Source organism: Scomber scombrus, chromosome 19 (assembly GCF_963691925.1).
Source record: "Scomber scombrus chromosome 19, fScoSco1.1, whole genome shotgun sequence".
NCBI lineage: Eukaryota > Metazoa > Chordata > Actinopteri > Scombriformes > Scombridae > Scomber > Scomber scombrus.
Genome location: NC_084988.1, coordinates 11,646,954 through 11,669,746, shown reverse-complemented (window position 1 = coordinate 11,669,746; position 22,793 = coordinate 11,646,954). Strand labels below are relative to the sequence as shown.

Here is a 22,793-nt window from a genome sequence, read left to right as displayed (position 1 = left end):
CATCATATGCATTGTGAGTACATTACGCAGGGATCTTCTAATGGCCAGTATGAGCAGGACAAATGATTGGCAAGAGTAAGTAACCTATATCTATGTTAATTTGGGCACCTGACTATTGTTTTAAGACAGACAAATTGTGAACCCATCCTTTAAGGTCAAGATTCAGTACCTTTGTAGCCATCAAACCATGGCGCCTTTATGTCTTGTCTGGCCTTTCACAGCTGACTCATGTCCCAGTTCATGTTACTATAATTGTTTATCTGTCTGGATAGTTAGGTTATTTATTTATTTATTTTTAAGAATGCAGAAGTACTAGACTACTAACTGAGATGGATAGCAAAACAAGCACAGTTATGCGCCATTATACATAAACCAGTCAAATTGTGATAGAGGTTGCCATTAGCTTGTAGAAATGATAATTTATTCATTGCAGAATTATAAATACAATTAAAACTGCAAGCAGTATCGAAGGGCCCTCTTCCAGGGGGCGCTGTGGAGTCATCTTCTCGCTTAAAAATCCCAAACTTTGTCAGTAGTCAATCTGTGACTGTTGAAGTATGTGTACAATTTGGTGAGTGTAGGAGTTTGGTAAAATGTACAAAATGGATAAAGGCATTAGGGGGCGCTATTGAGCTGTTGTGCCACGCCCAGGGGCAATTATGGTCTCAAATGAAAGTGCTCCTGAGTGTGAACCTATGTGGGCAATTTGGTGATTCTGTGAAGACGGGAAAGTCGTCTAAACTATGTGGGAAAAACGGAAAATTGACGCAGGTAATGCACAATAACTCACTTCCTGTTAGAGTGAAAGTTTTGAAAAAAAATAATTTGGGGGTTTACCCATGAGTGCTATGAGTCCTGTAAATTTCACTAAGATCAGACAAAGTTTGTGGTCACATGACCTGCTGTTAGGGGGCGCTATGGAGACCCCTTGCCACACCCACCCCCAATGATGTTGAAATTGAAACGGCTTCACCAGGTGTGACATTTCACGCCATGCATGTATAAACATCCGACAATGTATGGAGGAGTTATAAGGAGTTGTTTGTTTATACAAACAAACGACTGCCACGCCCACCTGGTATAACGTAGGTACAATCTGTCGTCAAGTTTACATAATCAAGGTATGAGGATGATACAGTTCCAATCTGAAGTCTCTGGAGTCAAAACTGCAGGAGGAGTTCGTTAAAGTACGAGGCCTGGAAATGGGGAAAATGGCGGCAAAATGTGGTATCAGATGAAAGAGCTCATGATTTGAAACCTACGTGGCAGGTTTCATGATTCTGTGAACATCATAAAGTCCTCAAAGCGGTGTTCGAAAAATGAAAATTGGTGCGACTTCCTGTTTGGTAAAAAAAATTCCACAAAATTAATTTCCCAATGATCCGATGAGACCTATGACATATTTAAATTTCATGGCGATCCGAGAGGATTTGTGGTCACATGACCCGACGTGTGGGGGCGCTAGCGAGTCCCCTTACCACGCTTGCGTCCAATCACGTTGAATTAAATACATTTTCACCAGCTGCGACGTGTGTGCAGAATTTCATGAGTTTTCATGTATGTTCAGGCCACCAAAAATGCACTTAAAGTGGTGGCACAAGATCGTGAAAAATAATAAGAAGAATCTTGGCAAAAGCAATAGGTCCCTCACTGACTGGTCAGTGCTCGGGCCCTAATAAGAATCTTGGCAAAAGCAATAGGTCCCTCACTGACTTGTCAGTGCTCGGGCCCTAATAATAAGAATCTTGGCAAAAGCAATAGGTCCCTGACTGACTGGTCAGTGCTCGGGCCCTAATTATTAAAGGTTTATCACTTTGTTTTGCTGTTAGCTCCATTGTTGGATTTTATTGCTGTATCATGTTAGTCAACTCCCTTTCTCCCCCTATCAGTCATACCCGGTTAAAGCAAAGAGAGAAAAAAAAAATCTGATTCCCTAAACTGCATTGTGGGTAGTGTAGTTTGTAGCGTTAATAGTCTATTGGAATACGCACCCATTGAACCACAAGTACCACAATCCATTGCGCTCTTAAATCTGACGGCCACGGTTGCGGTACTGACAGCGGCAGTCAGCCTCTGGACAGCTCGGTAGTTGCTACAGACAGCCACATTACACCAACACCGTCTCTTTGTTCACTTTCTAACAACCACTGGTCGTCGCTGACCGTTTTAAAGGATGTCTGACGGCGGGGGGACAGAAGATAACTCGGGCACCATGGAGGTGTCGGCCGTCCAGACGGTCGCTGACGCCTCGGTGCTGCAGAAACATATTCGGAAACTTGTCCCGCTGCTCCTGGAAGATGGCGGCGAGGCCCCGGCCTCACTGGAAACCGCCCTGGAGGAGAAGAGCACCGTGGAGCAGATGAGGAAATTTCTGGCCGACCCCCAAGTGCACACCGTCCTGGTTGAGAGAAGTGCACTCAAAGGTACGTTTAGCAGGGAGTGGTCAGCTAGCTGGTTTAATCTGCTAATGCACGATTTAATGAAACGTTAGCTGACAGTCAGACCAACATGTACGCAGTGTATCTGTAGCTGTTAAATTCAACATGAATAGATTTAGATAGCTGTAAACTCAGTTTCACTTAGTTGACGTTAAAAGTGAGCTACAGCTATTTGGCAGAAGGCTAGATAAAATACTAACTTGCTATCACATCGTTATTTTGAAAGGAAACTGCGCCACACTGGGTGGGGAAGGAAAACTTGGTCTGATGACAATACACACTAATGAAAACACTCACTGTTAACTACTACATTCAATTTTATCAAAAGAGAGAAAGAAACGAACACAGTGCAGATACAACACAACCTCCCATTTTAAAATCAAGACACAAGTACCAAAATATAAAATCAACAGAGAATGGATCCTGTGTTAGAACTACAAGTCATGTCACCTTCTCGGGTTTTATCATGTGAACTAGTTTGTCACAATGAACACTTTATCTTCAGTTTCCTCCAGGCAAATTAATCCAGAGCTTCAGAGCCTTGCCCCACTAATGTTTTATGAGTGCTGAACCTTGATCCCTTGATACTGCACATGACTGAGCCTGAGCCTGCAAGGTTTTGGACTCCCAGCCAGGGCGTGACTGGCCCAGTCTATTTGTGTTTTTGCACTAAAACTGATGCTGCAATACAGACAGTGCAGTGTCTGCAAATGGCTGTCTTTTTCTTACAAGCCATGACCTCACTTGCAAAGGGAGGGAGAGAGGGAGGGAGGGGGAGATAGAGAGAGAGAGAGAGAGAGAGAGAGAGAGAGAAAGGATGTTTTGGAGGCAGATGATTGCACTGTCATCCTACTGCAACATGGCTTATTAATATACACTGATAATCTTAGCCCCTGCCTAGCATCCTCATAATAGTGACCTGCATGGTGAAAAGCCTAAGCACCCGGCTGATGTAAACACCCATTTATAACTGATGGCAATCTATTTGATGAATTGTCTGCTTATCTTCAAAGTTCAAAAGTCTTTTTACATAATAAGATTTTATATGAACTAATTTTTTTCTTTACACAGAGGATGTTGGAGATGAGGGAGAGGAGGAGAAAGAGTGCATCACTTACAACATCAGCATTGATATACACTATGGGTTGAAGTCCAACAGGTAAAAATTAATTACTGCATACTTTCCTCCATAGCAACTGTACTATTGAAAAGATATTGTTTGAATTACTGCATAGAAATTAACTCCTATTTATCCTTTTTCATCCCCCCTGCAGCTTGGCTTTCATCAAGAGGACAGGTGTCATCGATGCAGACAAGCCCATATCAACCCAAGTTCGAGTTCTGACCTTGAGTGAGGATTCTCCCTACGAGACACTCCACTCTTTCATCAGCAATGCTGTCGCACCTTTCTTCAAGTCTTACATCCGCGAATCTGGCAAGGCAGACAGGTAGTTCTCAGAATGTGTCTTTTATATATATATATATATATATATATATATATATATATATATATATATATATATTTTTTTTTTTTTTTTTATAAATGTTCCCTGAAACTAATTGAATTTTGAAAAATAAATAAATGTTGAAACAAATAAAATAAAAAATTCACCTGTCTCACTACATTCTCTTTTGCAACCTCTGTAGAGATGGGGATAAGATGGCACCCTCAGTTGAGAAAAAGATTGCTGAGCTGGAGATGGGCCTTCTCCACCTGCAGCAGAACATTGAGATCCCTGAGATCAGCCTGCTCATCCACCCCATCATCACAAACATCGCCAAGCAGTGCTATGAGCGTGGGGAGAAGCCCAAGGTCACTGACTTTGGGGATAAAGTGGAAGACCCAACCTTCCTTAACCAGCTGCAATCTGGAGTGAATCGCTGGATCAGGGAGATCCAAAAGGTAAGGGCCATTCTTTTTTTTTTCTTTTTTTTTTTAAATCTCAGATTTAAACAATCAGTTCTGATTTATTATTTTCCCCTCATACGTACCACTTTCTGTCACCCATCATCAGGTAACCAAACTTGACCGTGACCCAGCATCAGGCACAGCCTTGCAGGAGATCAGTTTCTGGCTGAATCTGGAGAGGGCCCTCAACAGGATCCAGGAAAAGAGAGAAAGCCCTGAGGTTCTGCTCACACTGGACATTCTCAAACACGGCAAACGTTTCCATGCTACTGTCAGTTTTGACACTGACACTGGTGAGTCACAACCACTGTTTACATTTCACTTGCCTTGTTTCATTTATGTTCCTTTTTTAGTTTGAATAAACTATTGCTCAACTGGTTATCCTTTCTACTTTTCATAGGTCTGAAACAGGCTGTGGAAACAGTCAATGACTACAATCCACTGATGAAGGACTTCCCCCTCAATGACCTGCTCTCTGCCTCAGAGCTTGATAAGATCCGCCAGGCCCTGATGGCCATATTTACTCACCTGAAAAAGATCAGGAACACCAAGTACCCCATCCAAAGAGCACTGCGTCTAGTCGAGGCCATCTCCAGGGACTTGAGCTCCCAGCTCCTTAAGGTGCTGGGCACCAGGAAACTCATGCATGTTGCCTACGAGGAGTTTGAGAAGGTAAGGGTGGGTTGGCTCTATGGTATTAACTACCAGCCAACAATTATATTTTTCCCCAGAGGAACTTGCTTCTGCATATTCAAATATTGCATATCTTTCAACCCAATTTATTACATGACCTTTTAATGTCTTTGTACAGGTGATGGTGGCTTGTTTCGAGGTGTTCCAGACCTGGGAGGATGAGTATGAGAAACTGCAGGTGCTTCTGAGGGACATTGTGAAGAGAAAGAGAGAGGAGAATCTGAAGATGGTGTGGCGTCTGAGCCCTGCCCATAGGAAGCTCCAGTCTCGTCTGGATCACATGAGACGTTTCAGAAGGCAGCATGAGCAGTTGAGGGCTGTCATCGTCCGTGTACTGAGGCCTCAGGTAGAGTATACATTTAAGGTTTTTTTCCCCTGTAGATCATAACAAATTATTCATGAATATTTGTTTTACCCATGCTTGATTGAGAAATGTTTCATGTATCTTTTTATCTCCAGGTTTCTGCTGTGCCACAGCATGCCCCTGGGGAGACAGTGGAGCCTCAAGACATGAAGGTTGCTGGAGTTCTCTTCGATGCAGCTGATGCCAATGCTATTGAGGAGGTCAACCTGGCATATGAGAATGTCAAAGAGGTTGATGGTCTGGATGTGTCAAAGGAGGGAATGGAAGCCTGGGAAGCTGCCATGAAGCGCTACGATGAGCGTATCGACCGTGTGGAGACCCGCATTACTGCCCGCCTGCGTGATCAGCTGGGAACAGCCAAGAACGCCAACGAGATGTTCCGCATCTTCTCCCGCTTCAACGCTCTCTTTGTGCGCCCCCACATCCGCGGTGCCATCCGAGAGTACCAGACACAGCTCATCCAGCGTGTGAAAGATGACATTGAGTCGCTGCATGATAAATTCAAAGTGCAGTATCCTCAGAGCCAGGCATGTAAGATGAGCCATGTCCGGGATCTGCCACCTGTGTCTGGATCCATCATCTGGGCCAAGCAGATTGACCGTCAGCTGACTGCGTACATGAAGAGGGTGGAGGATGTCCTTGGAAAAGGCTGGGAGAACCATGTGGAGGGGCTGAAGCTGAAGCAGGATGGGGATAGCTTCAGGGCTAAACTCAACACTCAAGAGATATTTGATGACTGGGCTCGCAAGGTATGGATAGGATAATTGACTTAAATACAGACATTTTTCTGAAACATTTTAACCTCTGTTACATTGCATGTTTCTGTCATATAGTATTGATAAATATTCCTTTTTAAAAAAAAAATTATTTTATTTTTGTAAACCAGGTGCAGCAGCGTAACCTTGGTGTGTCTGGCCGCATCTTCACCATTGAGAGTACTCGTGCACGTGGACGCACAGGAAACATGCTCAAGCTTAAAGTCAACTTCCTCCCAGAGATCATCACCTTATCCAAAGAGGTCCGCAATCTCAAGTGGCTTAGCTTCCGTGTTCCTTTGGCCATTGTCAACAAAGCCCACCAAGCTAACCAGCTGTACCCATTTGCCATCTCTTTGATTGAGAGCGTTCGCACCTATGAGCGCACTTGTGAGAAGGTGGAGGAAAGATCCTCTATCTCCCTGCTCGTGGCTGGGCTTAAGAAAGAGGTTCAGGCTCTTGTTACTGAAGGAATCACTCTGGTCTGGGAGTCCTACAAGCTGGATCCTTATGTTCAGAGGCTGGCTGAGACCGTCTTCAACTTCCAGGAGAAGGTCAGTCTGGAGGACTTGGCACCACAATGTTAGTTTAGAACTACTCAACAAATGTTATTGTTTACTTAATGTCCTTTTTTCTCCTGTGTGTGCTTCCAGGTGGATGACCTCTTACTGATCGAGGAGAAAATAGATCTCGAGGTCCGCTCTCTGGACACTTGCATGTTCGAAAACAAGACCTTCTCTGAAATCCTCAACCGTGTCCAGAAAGCTGTGGATGACCTCAATCTGCATTCTTATTCCAACCTGCCCATCTGGGTCAACAAGCTCGACATTGAGGTTAGCATCTCAAATGTGCAACAATACAAGGATTATTTACCATTCTCAGTCACTTAGATAGTGAGCACTTTGAGTCAGAATGGGAATGCTCTGAATGATTTAGCCTTTGTTTATTTTCACATGTGGCTGACATGAATGGTTTTCATTTACTTTTGTATTGTTTTCATAGATTGAACGCATCCTGGGAGTGCGTCTGCAGGCTGGTCTCAAGGCTTGGACCCAAGTGCTCCGCGGTCAGGTAGAGGACAAAGCTGATGTGGACATGGACACAGAAGCTCCACAAGTGAGCCACAAACCAGGAGGCGAGCCCAAGATCAAGGTGAGCACTGACTATCGTTGCTTTGTGGCATGTCATTATTTTATTTCTACATTAATTATAAAACATTGGGCCAGATGCAAGAACCACTCGTACGCACAGATTCGTTCTTAAACCATGCGTACGAGTGATTTACGAGGATTCATATACTCATTCATATAGACATCATATACTATAAGCAAGATATGATAATCACTTAATGAACACATAACACGTCCACACGGGTACCCTCATCTCCAACTTCTTCTGCCGCCTTGCCCTGCGTTGTCATCCCGGGTGTTAGCAGGTCTGTGCTGACAGCAATCCGGCAGCAGGTGTAACATCAGCAGTTGAGCTTCAGAATCAACTGACTTGGATTTTCTTTTTAACATCACTGTATGCTGACTACCACTTAACAGAGAAATGAATAATGTCGATCCGCAGGCTGAGCGATTATTATATTGTCAGTATTTTAGAGACCCCTGAGTAATGGGTGTGAACTACAGGGGATGTAGAGAAGGGGGGGGAAAGTCTATGTCCCGTTCATTAAATTGCACTTCTGAATCCATAATCATGATGACATTACTCTGTTTGTAAAATAATTAGGCTATTCAGTATAAAGAAGTAGGCTATTTAACAATTTAGGTAGATATATCAGTCATTTAAATTGACAATTGAAACTATGATATAATGCAAGCGTACAATATAAATATTAGCGGCCGAAACTACAAAGCGACTTGTCCACAGTTACTTTTCCACAGTTACTTTTCCACAATATAAACTGACTATTTATTAATAACTGTTATTCATTTAATTGAAATATTGCTTATCGAAGTAATTGTTTAACTCCCTGGCTGATGACATCCTCTGGCATAATTCATGCTCAGTCATTTTTGTTTTTATTTCTGTGATGCTGCGCGCAACAGCTGATACAGCGTTCACACCACGGGTCATTTTTACTCATTCTTTGTCTTTCTCAGGACCTTTAATTCCACCACTAACACTAAATAATAATATGTGTTTCTGTTGATCTATTTCTGAGAGCGGGACCTCAGCCTGAGAGCTCGTAAAGTTGTTATTCTTAGTCTTTAGTGCCATTTTCATGAATGGAGCTTCTCCACAACCTGCCGGTCGTCTGACCTTATATGGTATTTTGGGGGCGTCATTCATGTTAATTTACTATTCTCGGGAACGCGCGTTCATTTAGAACAGGTGGGATTCATCATGTTTACGAAGGTCATTTACGACTGTTTCCTGGTGATACGAGTGTTTGGTGAATCCGACGTGGCACACTCGTAAATTCCACCTCACGAGAAAAGTACGACAGATTTAAGAAGAAAAATACGAACATATTCTTGCATCTGGCCCATTGAATACCTGCACACAGCTGACATTTTATTAAAACAAACCATATTGTTTTCTTTTCCCAGAATGTTGTCCATGAGCTGAGGATTACCAACCAGGTGATCTACCTTAACCCACCAATTGAAGACTGTCGCTACAAGCTCTACCAGGAGATGTTTTCCTGGAAGATGGTCATCCTTTCTCTTCCCAGGATCCAGAGCCAGAGATACCAGGTAAGGGCCATAAAACTATTTGAGTAGTGCTGTCTAGGTCATTTTTAAGTTCCATCTTATTTCACTTGTGCTGTTGCTTTTATCTAAACAAGCCTCTTTTTTCAAAGGTGGGTGTCCACTACGAGCTGTCAGAGGAAGAGAAGTTCTACCGAAATGCCCTGACCAGGATGCCAGATGGTCCTGCAGCCCTGGAAGAGGCCTACAATGCAGTTGAGGACATCGTCAATGAGGTGGAGCAGTACGTTAAGGTAAGAGATGCCTGTTTTAACAACATAAACAAAATGCGTCATAAATTTAATACCATTTATTTTTCATTCACAATCTTACTTGTAGTATTATGCATAGTGATTTGTAATTATCCCTCTTTAATTCATTGACTTTTCTGTCTCGTCTATGTCCAGGTGTGGCTGCAATACCAGTGCTTGTGGGACATGCAAGCAGAGAACATCTACAACCGTCTGGGTGAAGACCTCACCAAGTGGCAAGCCCTCCTGGTCCAGATCCGCAAAGCACGTGGAACCTTCGACAATGCAGAGACACGGAAAGATTTTGGACCTGTGATCATTGACTATGGCAAGGTAACTATGACCTGGCATGTAGAGTAATTTGAGCCTTTGTTTACAGTGTTATAAACTCACAAAAATGCAACAAGATTTTACACTTCTATATTATTCTCTTATTTGTGCAAATGCATATTTTACAATGCAGTGCCAGTTTATGTGCTTTTTCCTCCAAAGTAATATCCTATTGTATGCCTGCACACTTTTTAATAAATGTTTATATTTTTCCTTGACATCAGGTCCAATCCAAGGTGAACTTGAAGTATGACTCGTGGCACAAAGAGGTGCTCAGCAAGTTTGGTCAGATGCTTGGACAGAACATGCAGGACTTCCACGCCCAGATATCCAAGGTAAAACATAATAATGGAGAAATGTCCTTTAACCAACTGGGTTATATTCATCACAGAGAAACACTGATAAAATTATTAATTTGTAAAATAATTTTTGTTATTGCGTCACTTTTTCTTGTTCCCTCATTAGTCCCGTCAAGACCTGGAACAACATTCTGTGGACACTGCTAGCACCTCAGACGCTGTCAACTTCATAACATATGTCCAGACCCTGAAGCGCAAGATCAAACAGTTTGAGAAAAATGTGGATGTAAGTACCCTGTAAAACATACAGTATGCTTTCTTTCAGCCTCGTCTGTCACTGCCTGCTTAAAAAAAGGGTTTTAAATGTAATTCTCCCTGTTGTGCCCCCTAGATGTTCCGTAACGGGCAGCGGTTGCTGGAGAAGCAGAGGTTCCAGTTCCCTCCATCTTGGCTCTACATTGACAACATTGAGGGAGAATGGGGTGCTTTCAGTGACATAATGAAGCGCAAGGACACCGCTATCCAGCAGCAGGTGGCCAACCTGCAGATGAAGATTGTCCAAGAGGACAAAGCTGTTGAAAACCGCACCACTGACTTGCTGAATGAATGGGAGAAGACCAAACCAGTTGCTGTAAGACCACCTAGAAATGTGTAATAGTTTTGTGGAAACAGAAGTGGTTACAGCTAATTGTTAAAATTATCTATCAAATTAATTGAATTATTTGTCATTTTTCGAATGTACGTCTGATCATCTGTTCACTAGGGGAACCTGCGTCCAGAGGAGGCTATTCAGTCTCTGACGATCTATGAAGGCAACTTCGGCCGTCTGAAGGTTGAAAGAGAGAAGTGTGCTCGTGCCAAAGAGGCTCTGGAGCTCACTGACACAGGCCTGCTCAGTGGCAGTGAGGAGAGGGTGCAGGTAATGTACACACACGTTTATACAAAAGCTTTTTAAGCCACCTATAAAAAATACAAGAGTTAAAAAGTATTTCACCTAACACCAATTTACAATGTAATTAATATTTTATCCATAATGCATGGATTTTAGGTCTCATTTTATACCTGTTTCAAAATAATAGTGATGACTAAACAAGATGCTTTTTATGACTCATTTATGTCTGTAGGTGGCACTGGAAGAACTGCATGACCTGAAGGAGGTATGGTCCGAGCTGTCAAAGGTCTGGGAGCAGATCGACCAGATGAAAGAGCAGCCATGGGTGTCTGTACAGCCACGCAAGGTAACAAATACACAGTAATGATTCAAATGAGTCGGATTGATGAGTCCCCATTGTATATTTGTCAAATTCTGTAGTGTATATAACAAGTCCTTTGTCTTTTTGTTTTGTGTTTGTAGCTTCGTCAGAGTCTGGATGGTCTCCTAAATCAGCTGAAGAACTTCCAAGCAAGACTGAGACAGTATGCTTCTTACGAGTTTGTCCAAAGGCTGCTTAAGGGATACCTCAAGGTCACTTGATTTTTCTGCAAGTTTTGACCCACAAGAGGAAAAAAAAGGGTTACTAAATTCTCAACCTATTCCTTTCTCTGTCCAGGTCAACATGTTGGTGATTGAGCTTAAATCTGAGGCTCTAAAGGACCGCCACTGGAAGCAGCTGATGAAGCGTTTGCATGTGAACTGGGTCCCCTCTGAGCTGACCCTGGGACAGGTCTGGGATGTGGATCTGCAGAAGAATGAGATGGTGGTGAAGGACGTTCTCCTCGTGGCCCAGGGAGAGATGGCTTTGGAGGAGTTCCTCAAACAGGTAAAAAGGGAGGAGAGATTATGCAGTGTAGCTGTGATGCTAATGGGGGCAACAGACATTTTTTTAAATTTATGGTCTGATTTATGAAGCTCTGAATAATATTATTCCTGTGGTTATTGTCCTCAGATACGTGAAGTGTGGAACTCGTACGAGCTTGACCTGGTGAACTACCAGAACAAGTGTCGTCTGATTCGAGGCTGGGATGACCTCTTCAACAAGGTCAAAGAACACATTAACAGCGTGTCTGCCATGAAGTTGTCTCCCTACTACAAGGTAAATACAGGTTTATATTTATGTTTGTAGGTTTCATTAAGACAAATATTTAATTTTTCTCAGAAATTTAACAATACCATGCTCTGTCTTTTCCTCACAGGTGTTTGAGGAAGATGCCCTGAGCTGGGAAGACAAGCTCAATCGCATCATGGCTCTGTTTGACGTTTGGATTGATGTTCAGCGCCGTTGGGTCTATCTGGAAGGCATCTTCACAGGCAGTGCTGACATCAAACATCTGCTGCCTGTAGAAACCCAGAGGTTCCAGAGGTAACCTGGAGGACCCTTATTTTTTCTCTTGATTTTGACACATTTTTCTTTTAATTTCAGCGGTCATGGTGACATTTGAAGTATTGTAACTACTGTAATAATGTTTTCTCCTATAACCTAATGTAATTTGTTTTTCCTTTTATTCCACAGTATCAGCACAGAGTTCTTGGCGCTGATGAAGAAGGTGACAAAGTCTCCATTAGTAATGGATGTGCTGAACATTCAAGGAGTGCAGAGATCCTTGGAGAGACTGGCTGACCTTCTTGGAAAAATCCAGAAAGCTCTGGGAGAATACTTGGAGAGGGAGAGATCTTCATTCCCCAGGTAAGAAGATGACACAGAGGCAGAGAGAGCAAAGAAGGGAATGTGCATTGTTGTCAGTGTGCGTAATGAAAATAAAATTTAGAAATGGTTGTGACTAATACCCTCAGATAATCATCATGCTCTTTTTGTTCCAAGGTTCTACTTCGTGGGAGACGAGGACTTGCTCGAGATCATCGGCAACAGCAAGAATGTGGCCAAACTGCAGAAGCACTTCAAAAAGATGTTCGCTGGCGTCTCCAGCATCTTGCTCAATGAAGATAACACAGTGGTGCTGGGAATCTCCTCCCGTGAGGGTGAAGAGATTTTATACAAGACTCCAGTCTCTATCACACAGCACCCCAAGATCAACGAGTGGCTGACGCTTGTGGAGAAGGAGATGAGGGTCACACTGGCCAAGCTGCTTGCCGAGTCCGTCACAGAGGTCGCAGGCTTCAACCAGGGTACATCTATTGACTTGAGCCAGTACATCAACTGGATTGATCGTTATCAGGTTGGTATATCTATTATACTTATTTAAAGTATTCAAACCAAATACAGAAATGTAAATAGGGAGACATGTTTACATAATTCCATTTTTGTTTACTCTCTCCACAGGCCCAACTGGTGGTCCTTTCCGCCCAGATTGCCTGGTCTGAGAACATCGAGTCTGCCTTGACCACCATCTCAGGTGGTGGGGACATGACGCCCATGCAGGGAGTACTTACAAATGTGGAGGCCACCCTGAATGTGCTGGCTGACACCGTGCTGATGGAACAGCCTGCACTTCGCAGGAGGAAACTGGAGCACCTGGTCAGGGGGAATATTTTTTTAAAGTATGTTTTTAAAAGGATGTTGTCTGAAGAAAACTGTCTGAAATCTTTCTTCTGCTCCCTCTTAGATCACCGAGCTGGTGCACCAACGTGACGTGACCAGGACTTTGATCAAGAACAAGATAGACAACCCCAAGTCCTTTGAGTGGCTCAGCCAGATGCGTTTCTACTTTGACCCCAAGCAGACAGATGTTCTCCAACAGCTGTCCATTCAGATGGCCAACGCCAAGTTCAACTACGGCTTTGAATATTTGGGTGTCCAGGACAAGCTTGTCCAGACCCCTTTGACAGACCGTTGCTATCTGACCATGACTCAGGCTCTGGAGGCCCGCCTTGGAGGGTCACCATTCGGTATGGCCATTTTATTTATTTTTTCTTATTGCAGACAAGAAATGGATAGTTAGATAGAAAGTTACTTTTTACATATAAAACACTGAACTTCATGGAATTTGTCCTTCATCTAGGTCCTGCTGGCACAGGGAAGACTGAGTCAGTGAAAGCCCTGGGTCATCAGCTGGGCCGCTTTGTCCTGGTCTTCAACTGTGATGAGACATTTGACTTCCAGGTACATGACTTCATTCAGATTGTAACTTCTCAGACTAAGCACATCTAAACTAATAGAGCACTTGGTTATTTAACAGAATTTAGTTTTTCATCATATCAGTCATTTAACTTACAAATCTCTTTTGTTGACCTCCTCGTCTTTAGGCCATGGGTCGTATCTTTGTGGGTCTGTGCCAGGTGGGAGCTTGGGGCTGCTTTGACGAATTTAACCGTCTGGAGGAGAGAATGCTGTCTGCTGTCTCCCAGCAGGTCCAATATATTCAGGTGGCATTGAGGGAGCACAGTAACCCCAACAGAGACAGGAGTAAGTATTATATGTGTGGGAACTAGGGTTTTATAATGCTCTTACAACAAGAATTTCCAAACACCTTTGCTTTCCATTGCTAAAACATAAAGTTCAAAGATGATGCAGTAAAATGTGAAAATTAATTATTATCTGTCTCCCTCTCAGGTGTGCCTGTCATGACAGAGCTCCTGAACAAGCAGGTAAAGGTCAGCCCAGACATGGCCATCTTCATCACCATGAACCCTGGCTACGCTGGCCGTTCTAACCTGCCTGACAATCTGAAGAAGCTGTTCCGCAGCTTGGCCATGACCAAGCCTGACCGCCAGCTCATTGCCCAGGTCATGCTTTACTCTCAAGGTTTCCGCACAGCTGAGACCCTTGCCAAGAAAATTGTTCCCTTCTTCAAGTATGTATTTGTCTTAGTAAACCTTAAATTTCTTTAAGAGGATGTTGATGTTAGTGTTCCTCTTAATCCATCCCTTGCCTCTATTTCAGATTGTGCGATGAGCAGCTGTCATCCCAGAGTCACTACGATTTCGGTCTCCGAGCTCTCAAGAGTGTGCTGGTCAGTGCTGGTAATGTCAAGCGCGAGCGCATTCAGAGGATCAAAAGAGAGAAGAATGAGCGTGGAGAAAACGTTGATGAGAATGAAATTGCTGAGAACCTTCCCGAACAGGAGGTATGAAAACTGTAGTTGTAGGACAAAGAACTGACATGTTTGTATTGTTTTGAGCTAAGCACACTAGAAAAACTTAAGCAACGCCAACATAAAAAATACTAATACTATGGTTGGATGATTTGAGTTGAATTTGTTGTTTCATTCAGTCTGTGTGTGCTCTTCCTTCACTGTAGATTCTGATCCAGAGTGTGTGTGAGACCATGGTTCCCAAGCTGGTGGCAGAAGATATCCCTCTGCTGTTTAGCCTGCTGTCAGATGTCTTCCCTGGAGTGCAGTATATGCGTGGAGAGATGACTGCTCTGAGGGAGGAGCTAAAGAAGGTCTGCAGGGAGATGTACCTCACCTACGGAGACGGTGACGATGTGGGCAGCATGTGGGTGGAGAAGGTATGAAGTGACATGCAGATTACACAAATAATTAGTGAGATACAGCTGTGGCCCTTTTGCTGGCATGGAAGCCCCAGAAGGCATCCTGAATAGTCACTGATTTTCTGAATGTCATTCAACCTCTTCCAGGTGCTTCAGCTGTACCAGATCACACAGATCAACCACGGTCTGATGATGGTGGGACCTTCAGGTAGTGGGAAGACCATGGCATGGAGGGTGCTGCTCAAGGCCCTGGAGAGGCTGGAGGGTTATGAGGGCGTGGCACACATCATTGACCCCAAGGCCATCAGCAAAGATCACCTGTATGGAACCCTGGACCCCAACACCCGTGAATGGACTGATGGCTTGTTCACACACATCCTCAGGAAGTGAGTTACTTTTAACACTTCATCATAGGCTATGAATGTACTCCGTGCATCTTTTGTATTTAATAACTGATGTAAAATACTTTTCTTCCTGATTTCAGGATCATTGATAATGTGCGAGGTGAACTGCAGAAACGTCAGTGGATCATCTTTGATGGTGACGTCGACCCTGAGTGGGTTGAAAATCTCAACTCTGTCCTGGATGACAACAAGCTGCTCACTCTGCCCAACGGAGAGCGTCTCAGCTTGCCACCAAATGTAAAAGCACCAGCATTTCAAACTAACACTTTTTTTTTTTTTTTTGCCTCATTTTGCTCTGGTGGAATCACATTGGTATTTACCCTGAGTTATTCTCTCTTCCCTCCAGGTGCGTGTAATGTTTGAAGTACAGGACCTGAAGTATGCCACACTGGCCACTGTGTCTCGCTGTGGTATGGTCTGGTTCAGTGAGGACGTCCTCAGCACCGATATGATCTTCAACAACTTCCTTCATCGCATTCGCAGCATCCCACTGGACGAGGGAGAGGACGAGTCTCAGAGCAAGAGGAAAGGCACAGAAGATGAGGAGGAGACTGCATCACCAATGCTGCAGGTAATTAAAGGGGAGATGATATTTTTAGATGAAAAAACACAACAAGCTCAACACAAACGTTTTTCAAAATGTGACCATTCTTCTTTACTGATGTCCCATTGTATGTTTTCCACTAGATCCAGCGTGATGTTGCAACTGTCCTGCAGCCATACTTCACCTCCACAGGCCTGGTCATCAAGGCTTTAGAGCACGCCTCCAAGATGGAGCACATCATGGACTTCACCCGCCTTCGTTGCTTGGGTTCTCTGTTCTCAATGATGCACCAGGCCTGCCGTAATGTGGCACTTTACAACAACAACCATCCAGACTTTCCCATGCCTATTGAACAGCTAGAGAAATACATGCAGGTAGTATTCTGTTTTCTGCACTCCATCACAAACCACCGTTTGAGTTTATCACAGTAAAAATATGTACATTTTCTTACAATTGATGAAACTTGTTGTGTTGTCTCCCTATAGAAATATCTGATCTATGCCGTGCTGTGGTCCTTCTCTGGTGACGGGCGGCTGAAAATGAGGGCTGAGCTTGGAGAATACATCCGTCGCATCACCACCGTGCCCCTCCCCTCTGCTCCCAATGTCCCCATCATTGACTATGAGGTACACAGGATACAGAGGAGCCTTGAATGGCCTTGGCCTCCTTGCAGAAAAAAATGGATTCTCTGTATCTGCAAGTTGCTGAAAGCAGACCAACTATTTGCAATCTCGTAATCTGAATTTTCAAAATGTTCTTAACGTCCAGGTGTGCATCTCAGGCGAGTGGCAGTCTTGGCAGGGCAAGGTGCCTCAGATTGAGGTAGAGACCCACAAGGTGGCATCTCCTGATGTTGTGGTACCCACCCTGGACACTGTTCGCCATGAGGCTTTGCTTTACACATGGCTGGCAGAGCACAAACCACTGGTGCTGTGTGGACCTCCTGGCTCCGGAAAGACTATGACCCTGTTCAGTGCCCTCAGGGCCCTGCCTGACATGGAGGTGAGAGACGAGATTAAATAATTAACATTGATTGTAAATCCTTGAATCAGTGTAATATTGGAATTTGATGTATCAGAAAGGTCTTACTCACCCTTAAAATTCTAAACTTTTGAATATTATGAAACCCCCTATTAGGTTGTGGGTCTGAACTTCTCCAGCGCCACTACCCCAGAGCTTCTGCTGAAAACCTTTGACCACTACTGTGAGTACCGGCGTACCCCCAACGGCGTGGTCCTCGCCCCTGTCCAGCTCGGCAAGTGGTTGGTGTTGTTCTGTGACGAGATCAATCTGCCGGATATGGACAAGTACGGCACACAGAGAGTCATCTCTTTCATCAGACAGGTATGCTACACTGTTTGCAAAAAGGCACAAGGGCAAAAATAAATAAATCTCAACGAGTTTGGTTTCCTTCCTTTTTATGACAAAGGCTCTTCTGTTGTGTTTTCTCAGATGGTGGAACATGGAGGCTTCTATCGCACCTCAGACCAGACTTGGGTCAAACTGGAGAGGATCCAGTTTGTGGGAGCCTGTAATCCTCCCACTGATCCTGGCAGGAAGCCTCTCACACTCAGGTACAGTGCTCAGTTTTAAACATGAGAGAAACATAAGACACTACATATGACCAACACTTACAGTGGCTGTGTTGTTGGTGTGCTGTTTCTAGGTTCCTGCGTCACGTTCCTGTGGTGTATGTGGACTATCCAGGTCCAGCTTCCCTCACCCAGATTTATGGAACCTTCAACCGCGCCATGCTGCGCCTCATCCCATCTCTGCGTACATATGCTGAACCTCTAACAGCTGCCATGGTGGAGTTCTACACCATGTCTCAGGTAAAGGAAGAGGCAAAATGACAAAAACATAAATTTACATAATGATGTTACAGGAAGTAGTGTACATACTAAAGAAAATAAAAAATGTTTTTAGTTTTATTGAGTTTCCTTTAATTTACAATATTTGTATTTGTTAATTTGTCCCCTTTCTCCCCCCTTCAGGAGCGGTTTACCCAAGACACCCAACCTCACTACATCTACTCTCCCAGAGAGATGACTCGCTGGGTGAGGGGTATCTTTGAGGCTCTGCGGCCACTTGAGACTCTCCCTGTGGAGGGGCTTATCCGCATCTGGGCCCATGAGGCTCTCCGACTCTTCCAGGATAGGTGAGGGCAAGTTTCATCAAGCAGATTATATTAATAGTGCTTAGTATAAGTTGTTGAACTATATTTTCTTGTCTACTTAAAAATTCTGATAAAGTGCCACTTATGAACTGCCTAAGAGTGATTAAATGCGGTTGGTCTTGCTCTTTTTTTCCCAGGCTGGTTGGTGATGAAGAAAGAAGATGGACAGATGAAAACATTGACATGGTTGCTCTCAAACACTTCCCTAACATCGATAAGGAGAAGGGTCTCAACAGACCTATTCTCTACAGCAACTGGCTCTCCAAGGTAAACTAGTAACAGGTTGACCATGCTGTGTTATTCCTGATTTGGTAACCTTACTGAAATGTAGTGAGTTAACCTCAAGCAGTTTGATTTTTGGTCTTACTGAGTATTTTGTTTGTGGATGTAGGACTATATCCCAGTGGAGCAGGAGGAACTGAGGGACTATGTGAAGGCCCGTCTGAAGGTCTTTTATGAGGAGGAGCTGGATGTCCCACTGGTACTCTTCAATGAGGTGCTGGATCATGTCCTCAGAATCGACCGGTGAGTAACCGTCTCAAAACCTCTGATTGTTGACTGGAAACTTACTGTGAATTCTGAATTTCTGACCTGTATATTTATTTTGTGAGTAAATCTCAAAATCTTCCTCCAGAATCTTCCGTCAGCCTCAGGGACATCTCCTGTTGATTGGTGTGAGTGGAGCAGGAAAGACGACTCTGTCTCGTTTCGTTGCCTGGATGAATGGACTTAGTGTCTACCAGATCAAGGTTGGTACACTAAATGTCAAGGGGATTGGGAGCTATATTGGTACAATTTTCTGACCATATTTATTAATTTTTGTGTGTGTGCGTGTCTTCAGGTACACAGGAAATATACTGGAGAGGACTTTGATGAGGACCTGCGTACAGTGCTGCGTCGCTCAGGTTGCAAGAATGAGAAGATCGCTTTCATCATGGATGAGTCCAATGTGCTGGACTCTGGATTCCTTGAGAGGATGAACACACTGCTGGCCAACGGAGAGGTAACTTTTACACCTTTTGTAGCTCTTACATGACATCATTGCCGTTTAACCTTTTTTGAAACAAGGTTTTGATTTTAAGTGGTGCACACATAATATTGGCTCCCTGGATGATAATGTTACCCTGCTCTCTGTAGGTTCCTGGTCTGTTTGAGGGAGATGAATATGCCACCTTGATGACTCAGTGTAAGGAGGGAGCCCAGAAAGAGGGTCTGATGCTAGACACACACGAGGAGCTGTACAAGTGGTTCACCAGCCAAGTTATCAGAAACCTCCATGTGGTTTTCACCATGAACCCCTCATCAGAGGGCCTGAAGGACAGGGCTGCCACATCTCCTGCCCTCTTCAACAGGTACAATGATGTATAATAAACCCTGAGCATAAATTAATTAATTACATCAGAGAACTACAGGGAATATTTCTGTGTTAACTGAAAACTCTGTGTCAGGTGTGTGCTGAACTGGTTTGGAGACTGGTCCACAGAGGCTCTTTATCAGGTGGGTAAGGAGTTCACCAGCAAAATGGATCTGGAGAAGCCGAACTACAAGGTGCCAGACTACATGCCCATTGTCTACGACAAACTTCCCCAGCCACCATCTCACCGCGAGGCTATCGTCAACGGCTGTGTGTTTGTACATCAGACACTTCACCAGGTAGGGATATGTTTACAGTTTTGCGTTTGACTTGTTTTAATTTAAGAAAAAAAAGCACAATTTTGTAATGCATACTGCTTTAACTCGATGCAGGCAAACAACCGTCTGGCAAAGCGAGGTGGTCACACCATGGCCATCACTCCCCGCCACTACCTGGACTTCATCAACCAGTATGCCAACCTGTTCAATGAGAAACGCAGCGAGTTGGAGGAGCAGCAGATGCACCTTAATGTTGGTCTTCGCAAGATTAAGGAGACCGTAGATCAGGTACAATAAGTTTGTATTTTGCAGCATTGTATGTGCCTGTATACATTTAGGGCCATTTTATTCCACCTGTTTCTCAATGTAATTTTTCTGCTTGCTCTTATCTGACTCTCTTGATAATAATTCTACTTCCTTATCAAGGTTGAGGAGCTTCGTCGTGACTTGAGAATCAAGAGCCAGGAACTGGAGGCAAAGAACGCAGCTGCCAACGACAAGCTGAAGAAGATGGTCAAAGATCAGCAGGAGGCTGAAAAGAAAAAGGTACAAAAGAAGTTGTTTTTTTTTCTTCTAAGAGCCTGATATCAAGCATTTTAACATGTTTTTTTATAGATGCAATCCCTTTTAGCTCTATTGAAGCTTAACTCCTATACTGTTACACTGTGATTCCAGGTGATGAGCCAGGAGATCCAGGAGTCTGTGTACAAGCAGCAGGAGGTGATCAAGGACAAACAGCTGGATGTCAAAGAAGACTTGGATCAGGTGGAGCCTGCTGTCATTGAGGCTCAGAATGGTACAGTGTTTTTTAGTTTGTTTTACTCACAGCTGTCTTTACAGTGTATTTAATTCAGAATGACATTGTGTGCTTCTGTATTTTATGCTAGAATATTGGTGCCTTTTGTTGAGTAGAGTTATTGTTCATGCCTTTATTTTTTTTGCCTTCTAATATTTTTTATTACAATATTATCTCATGGTTGCTTCTGGTCCAAGGCTCCCTATTTACATCTTGATCTCTTCTTACACCCTCCCTTCATCATTTCCCCTTGCCTTGTCATAATCCACATCCTTGTTTACCTGATGTTGATAGCTGTTAAGTCCATTAAGAAGCAGCACCTGGTGGAGGTGCGTTCCATGGCCAACCCACCCGCGGCCGTGAAGCTGGCCCTGGAATCCATCTGCTTGCTCCTGGGAGAGAGCACAACGGACTGGAAGCAGATCCGATCCATCATCATGAGGGAGAACTTCATCCCCACCATTGTTAACTTCTCTGCTGAAGAGATCAGGTGAAATAAGAGAAAATATATTCTGCAACTGTTTACTAAAGATCACTCTCTCTCTCTCTCTCTCTCTCTCTCTCTTTCTCTCTCTCTCTCTCTCTCCCTCTCCCTGTCTCCATCTCGTTGTCTTTTTCCTTTGGAATTCCTTCTCTTGTTTTGCTTCCTACCCTCCTCTCACTTCTTTCTTTCTTTCAAACACATTCCTCCTCATATCTAACTAGCGGTGAGTTCTATTAAGCGGCAGCACCTAGTAGAAGTGCGGGCTATGACCAATCCCCCAGCTGCAGTCAAACTGGCCATGGAGTCTATCTGCCTCATGCTGGGCGAGGAGACCAATGACTGGAAAAAAATCAGACAAGTTATTATCAGGGACAATTTCATCAGCAGCATAGTCAACTTTTCCTCTGAGGAAATGAGGTACCGGTGTCCAAACCTCTGTCTAGTCTTTCTCTGATGGAAACACAAATTTATATTATTCAATCAGTATATTAATCAAGTGACACCTGTGATTGGAATTTGATTTCTAGGTTTCTGAAACAAAGTGCTTGATAAATCAGAAAATGAACTGATGGTAACTTGTGGGACGTATCCTAGTTAGAGGTTGCTATGATTTTTTTCACACATGATTTAGCATTTCTTATAGTGACGATTGTAGAAACTGCCCCCCTTCCATACCCAATATGCAGTTTAAATGGTCCTGAGCAGTACTTCATTTATTCATGTTTAATTACCTTTGATTCATAATAAGTTTTCCACACTTAAAATTCAAGCATTTGACTGTATAAATTGTGCTATTATCTAATTTATTGGACTGTTTTTCCACTTATTTAGTGACTCCATTCGTGAGAAGATGAAGAAGAACTATCTTTCTAACCCAAGCTACAATTATGACCAAGTAAACAGGGCCTCACTGGCTTGTGGACCTATGGTGAAATGGGCCATTGCTCAGGTAAGGGACAATAGGTTAAAAATAGAAACAATAGATTGGAGGAAAATTGGAAAAAAGAGAGTATCACTTTAATATATACTATGTTCCTCCACTCCCCTAGCTTAACTACGCTGACATGCTGAAGCGTGTGGAGCCTCTGCGTAACGAACTGCAGAAGCTTGAGGATGACGCCACGGACAACAAGACGAAGGCAGAAGAGGTGGAGCAGATGATCAGAGACCTTGAGTCTAGCATCGCCCGATACAAGGAGGAGTATGCTGTCCTCATTTCAGAGGCCCAGGCCATCAAGGCCGACCTGGCTGCAGTCGAGGCTAAGGTATATCATCATACCTTTGGTTCTAGTCAAAACTGAAGCATTTTGAAACATTTAGTCTAAACTTGTCAGTTTTTTCTCCTTGCAGGTGAATCGAAGCACAGCCCTGCTGAAGAGTCTGTCAGCTGAAAGAGACCGCTGGGAGAAGACCAGTGAGACCTTTAAGAACCAGATGTCTACCATCGCTGGAGACTGTCTGCTCTCTGCAGCTTTCATTACCTATGCCGGCTACTTTGAGCAGCAGATGAGACAGAATCTGTTCACAACCTGGTCTCATCACCTGCAGCAAGCCAATATTCAGGTACTTCAAGCTCTGATGCAAAGTCATTTGCATTTAGTGAGTTTGTAAAGGTGCTGTTCACCAGTCATGAAATTAGTCTTTGAATCTGGTCAGAAGACATGTATTATACCTAATTGTCATTGGCCT

The 22,793-nt window shown here is 43.7% G+C and overlaps 1 protein-coding gene across 2 annotated transcripts in view; it reads left to right on the top strand.

Annotated features, from left to right (window-relative positions):
* Nucleotides 1-2,094: 2,094 nt before the first annotated feature.
* The window catches only part of dync1h1 (dynein, cytoplasmic 1, heavy chain 1), a 28,280-nt gene continuing 7,581 nt past the window's right edge, over nt 2,095-22,793 (top strand). The window contains exons 1-55 of one of the 2 annotated variants that reach the window (XM_062440980.1): nt 2,095-2,423; nt 3,510-3,597; nt 3,713-3,886; nt 4,086-4,341; nt 4,454-4,640; nt 4,748-5,019; nt 5,159-5,386; nt 5,500-6,153; nt 6,291-6,713; nt 6,813-6,992; nt 7,162-7,311; nt 8,718-8,864; nt 8,972-9,112; nt 9,266-9,442; nt 9,664-9,774; nt 9,905-10,024; nt 10,130-10,369; nt 10,502-10,657; nt 10,863-10,976; nt 11,093-11,203; nt 11,289-11,498; nt 11,625-11,771; nt 11,872-12,038; nt 12,189-12,362; nt 12,498-12,852; nt 12,957-13,151; nt 13,240-13,522; nt 13,636-13,736; nt 13,880-14,039; nt 14,187-14,427; nt 14,517-14,700; nt 14,874-15,086; nt 15,216-15,454; nt 15,553-15,709; nt 15,819-16,043; nt 16,160-16,390; nt 16,502-16,642; nt 16,785-17,018; nt 17,154-17,360; nt 17,469-17,590; nt 17,683-17,848; nt 18,011-18,174; nt 18,330-18,459; nt 18,584-18,717; nt 18,827-18,941; nt 19,034-19,195; nt 19,330-19,544; nt 19,641-19,845; nt 19,939-20,112; nt 20,251-20,370; nt 20,500-20,620; nt 21,326-21,521; nt 21,936-22,053; nt 22,154-22,369; nt 22,455-22,667. In XM_062440980.1, the coding sequence (XP_062296964.1) occupies nt 2,174-2,423; nt 3,510-3,597; nt 3,713-3,886; nt 4,086-4,341; nt 4,454-4,640; nt 4,748-5,019; nt 5,159-5,386; nt 5,500-6,153; nt 6,291-6,713; nt 6,813-6,992; nt 7,162-7,311; nt 8,718-8,864; nt 8,972-9,112; nt 9,266-9,442; nt 9,664-9,774; nt 9,905-10,024; nt 10,130-10,369; nt 10,502-10,657; nt 10,863-10,976; nt 11,093-11,203; nt 11,289-11,498; nt 11,625-11,771; nt 11,872-12,038; nt 12,189-12,362; nt 12,498-12,852; nt 12,957-13,151; nt 13,240-13,522; nt 13,636-13,736; nt 13,880-14,039; nt 14,187-14,427; nt 14,517-14,700; nt 14,874-15,086; nt 15,216-15,454; nt 15,553-15,709; nt 15,819-16,043; nt 16,160-16,390; nt 16,502-16,642; nt 16,785-17,018; nt 17,154-17,360; nt 17,469-17,590; nt 17,683-17,848; nt 18,011-18,174; nt 18,330-18,459; nt 18,584-18,717; nt 18,827-18,941; nt 19,034-19,195; nt 19,330-19,544; nt 19,641-19,845; nt 19,939-20,112; nt 20,251-20,370; nt 20,500-20,620; nt 21,326-21,521; nt 21,936-22,053; nt 22,154-22,369; nt 22,455-22,667 (10,614 nt within the window). In that variant the 5' untranslated portion in view covers nt 2,095-2,173. Of the gene's footprint in view, nt 2,424-3,509; nt 3,598-3,712; nt 3,887-4,085; nt 4,342-4,453; nt 4,641-4,747; nt 5,020-5,158; nt 5,387-5,499; nt 6,154-6,290; nt 6,714-6,812; nt 6,993-7,161; nt 7,312-8,717; nt 8,865-8,971; nt 9,113-9,265; nt 9,443-9,663; nt 9,775-9,904; nt 10,025-10,129; nt 10,370-10,501; nt 10,658-10,862; nt 10,977-11,092; nt 11,204-11,288; nt 11,499-11,624; nt 11,772-11,871; nt 12,039-12,188; nt 12,363-12,497; nt 12,853-12,956; nt 13,152-13,239; nt 13,523-13,635; nt 13,737-13,879; nt 14,040-14,186; nt 14,428-14,516; nt 14,701-14,873; nt 15,087-15,215; nt 15,455-15,552; nt 15,710-15,818; nt 16,044-16,159; nt 16,391-16,501; nt 16,643-16,784; nt 17,019-17,153; nt 17,361-17,468; nt 17,591-17,682; nt 17,849-18,010; nt 18,175-18,329; nt 18,460-18,583; nt 18,718-18,826; nt 18,942-19,033; nt 19,196-19,329; nt 19,545-19,640; nt 19,846-19,938; nt 20,113-20,250; nt 20,371-20,499; nt 20,621-20,914; nt 21,111-21,325; nt 21,522-21,935; nt 22,054-22,153; nt 22,370-22,454; nt 22,668-22,793 lie in introns of both variants that reach the window. The other variant, XM_062440978.1, reaches the window with a different exon arrangement.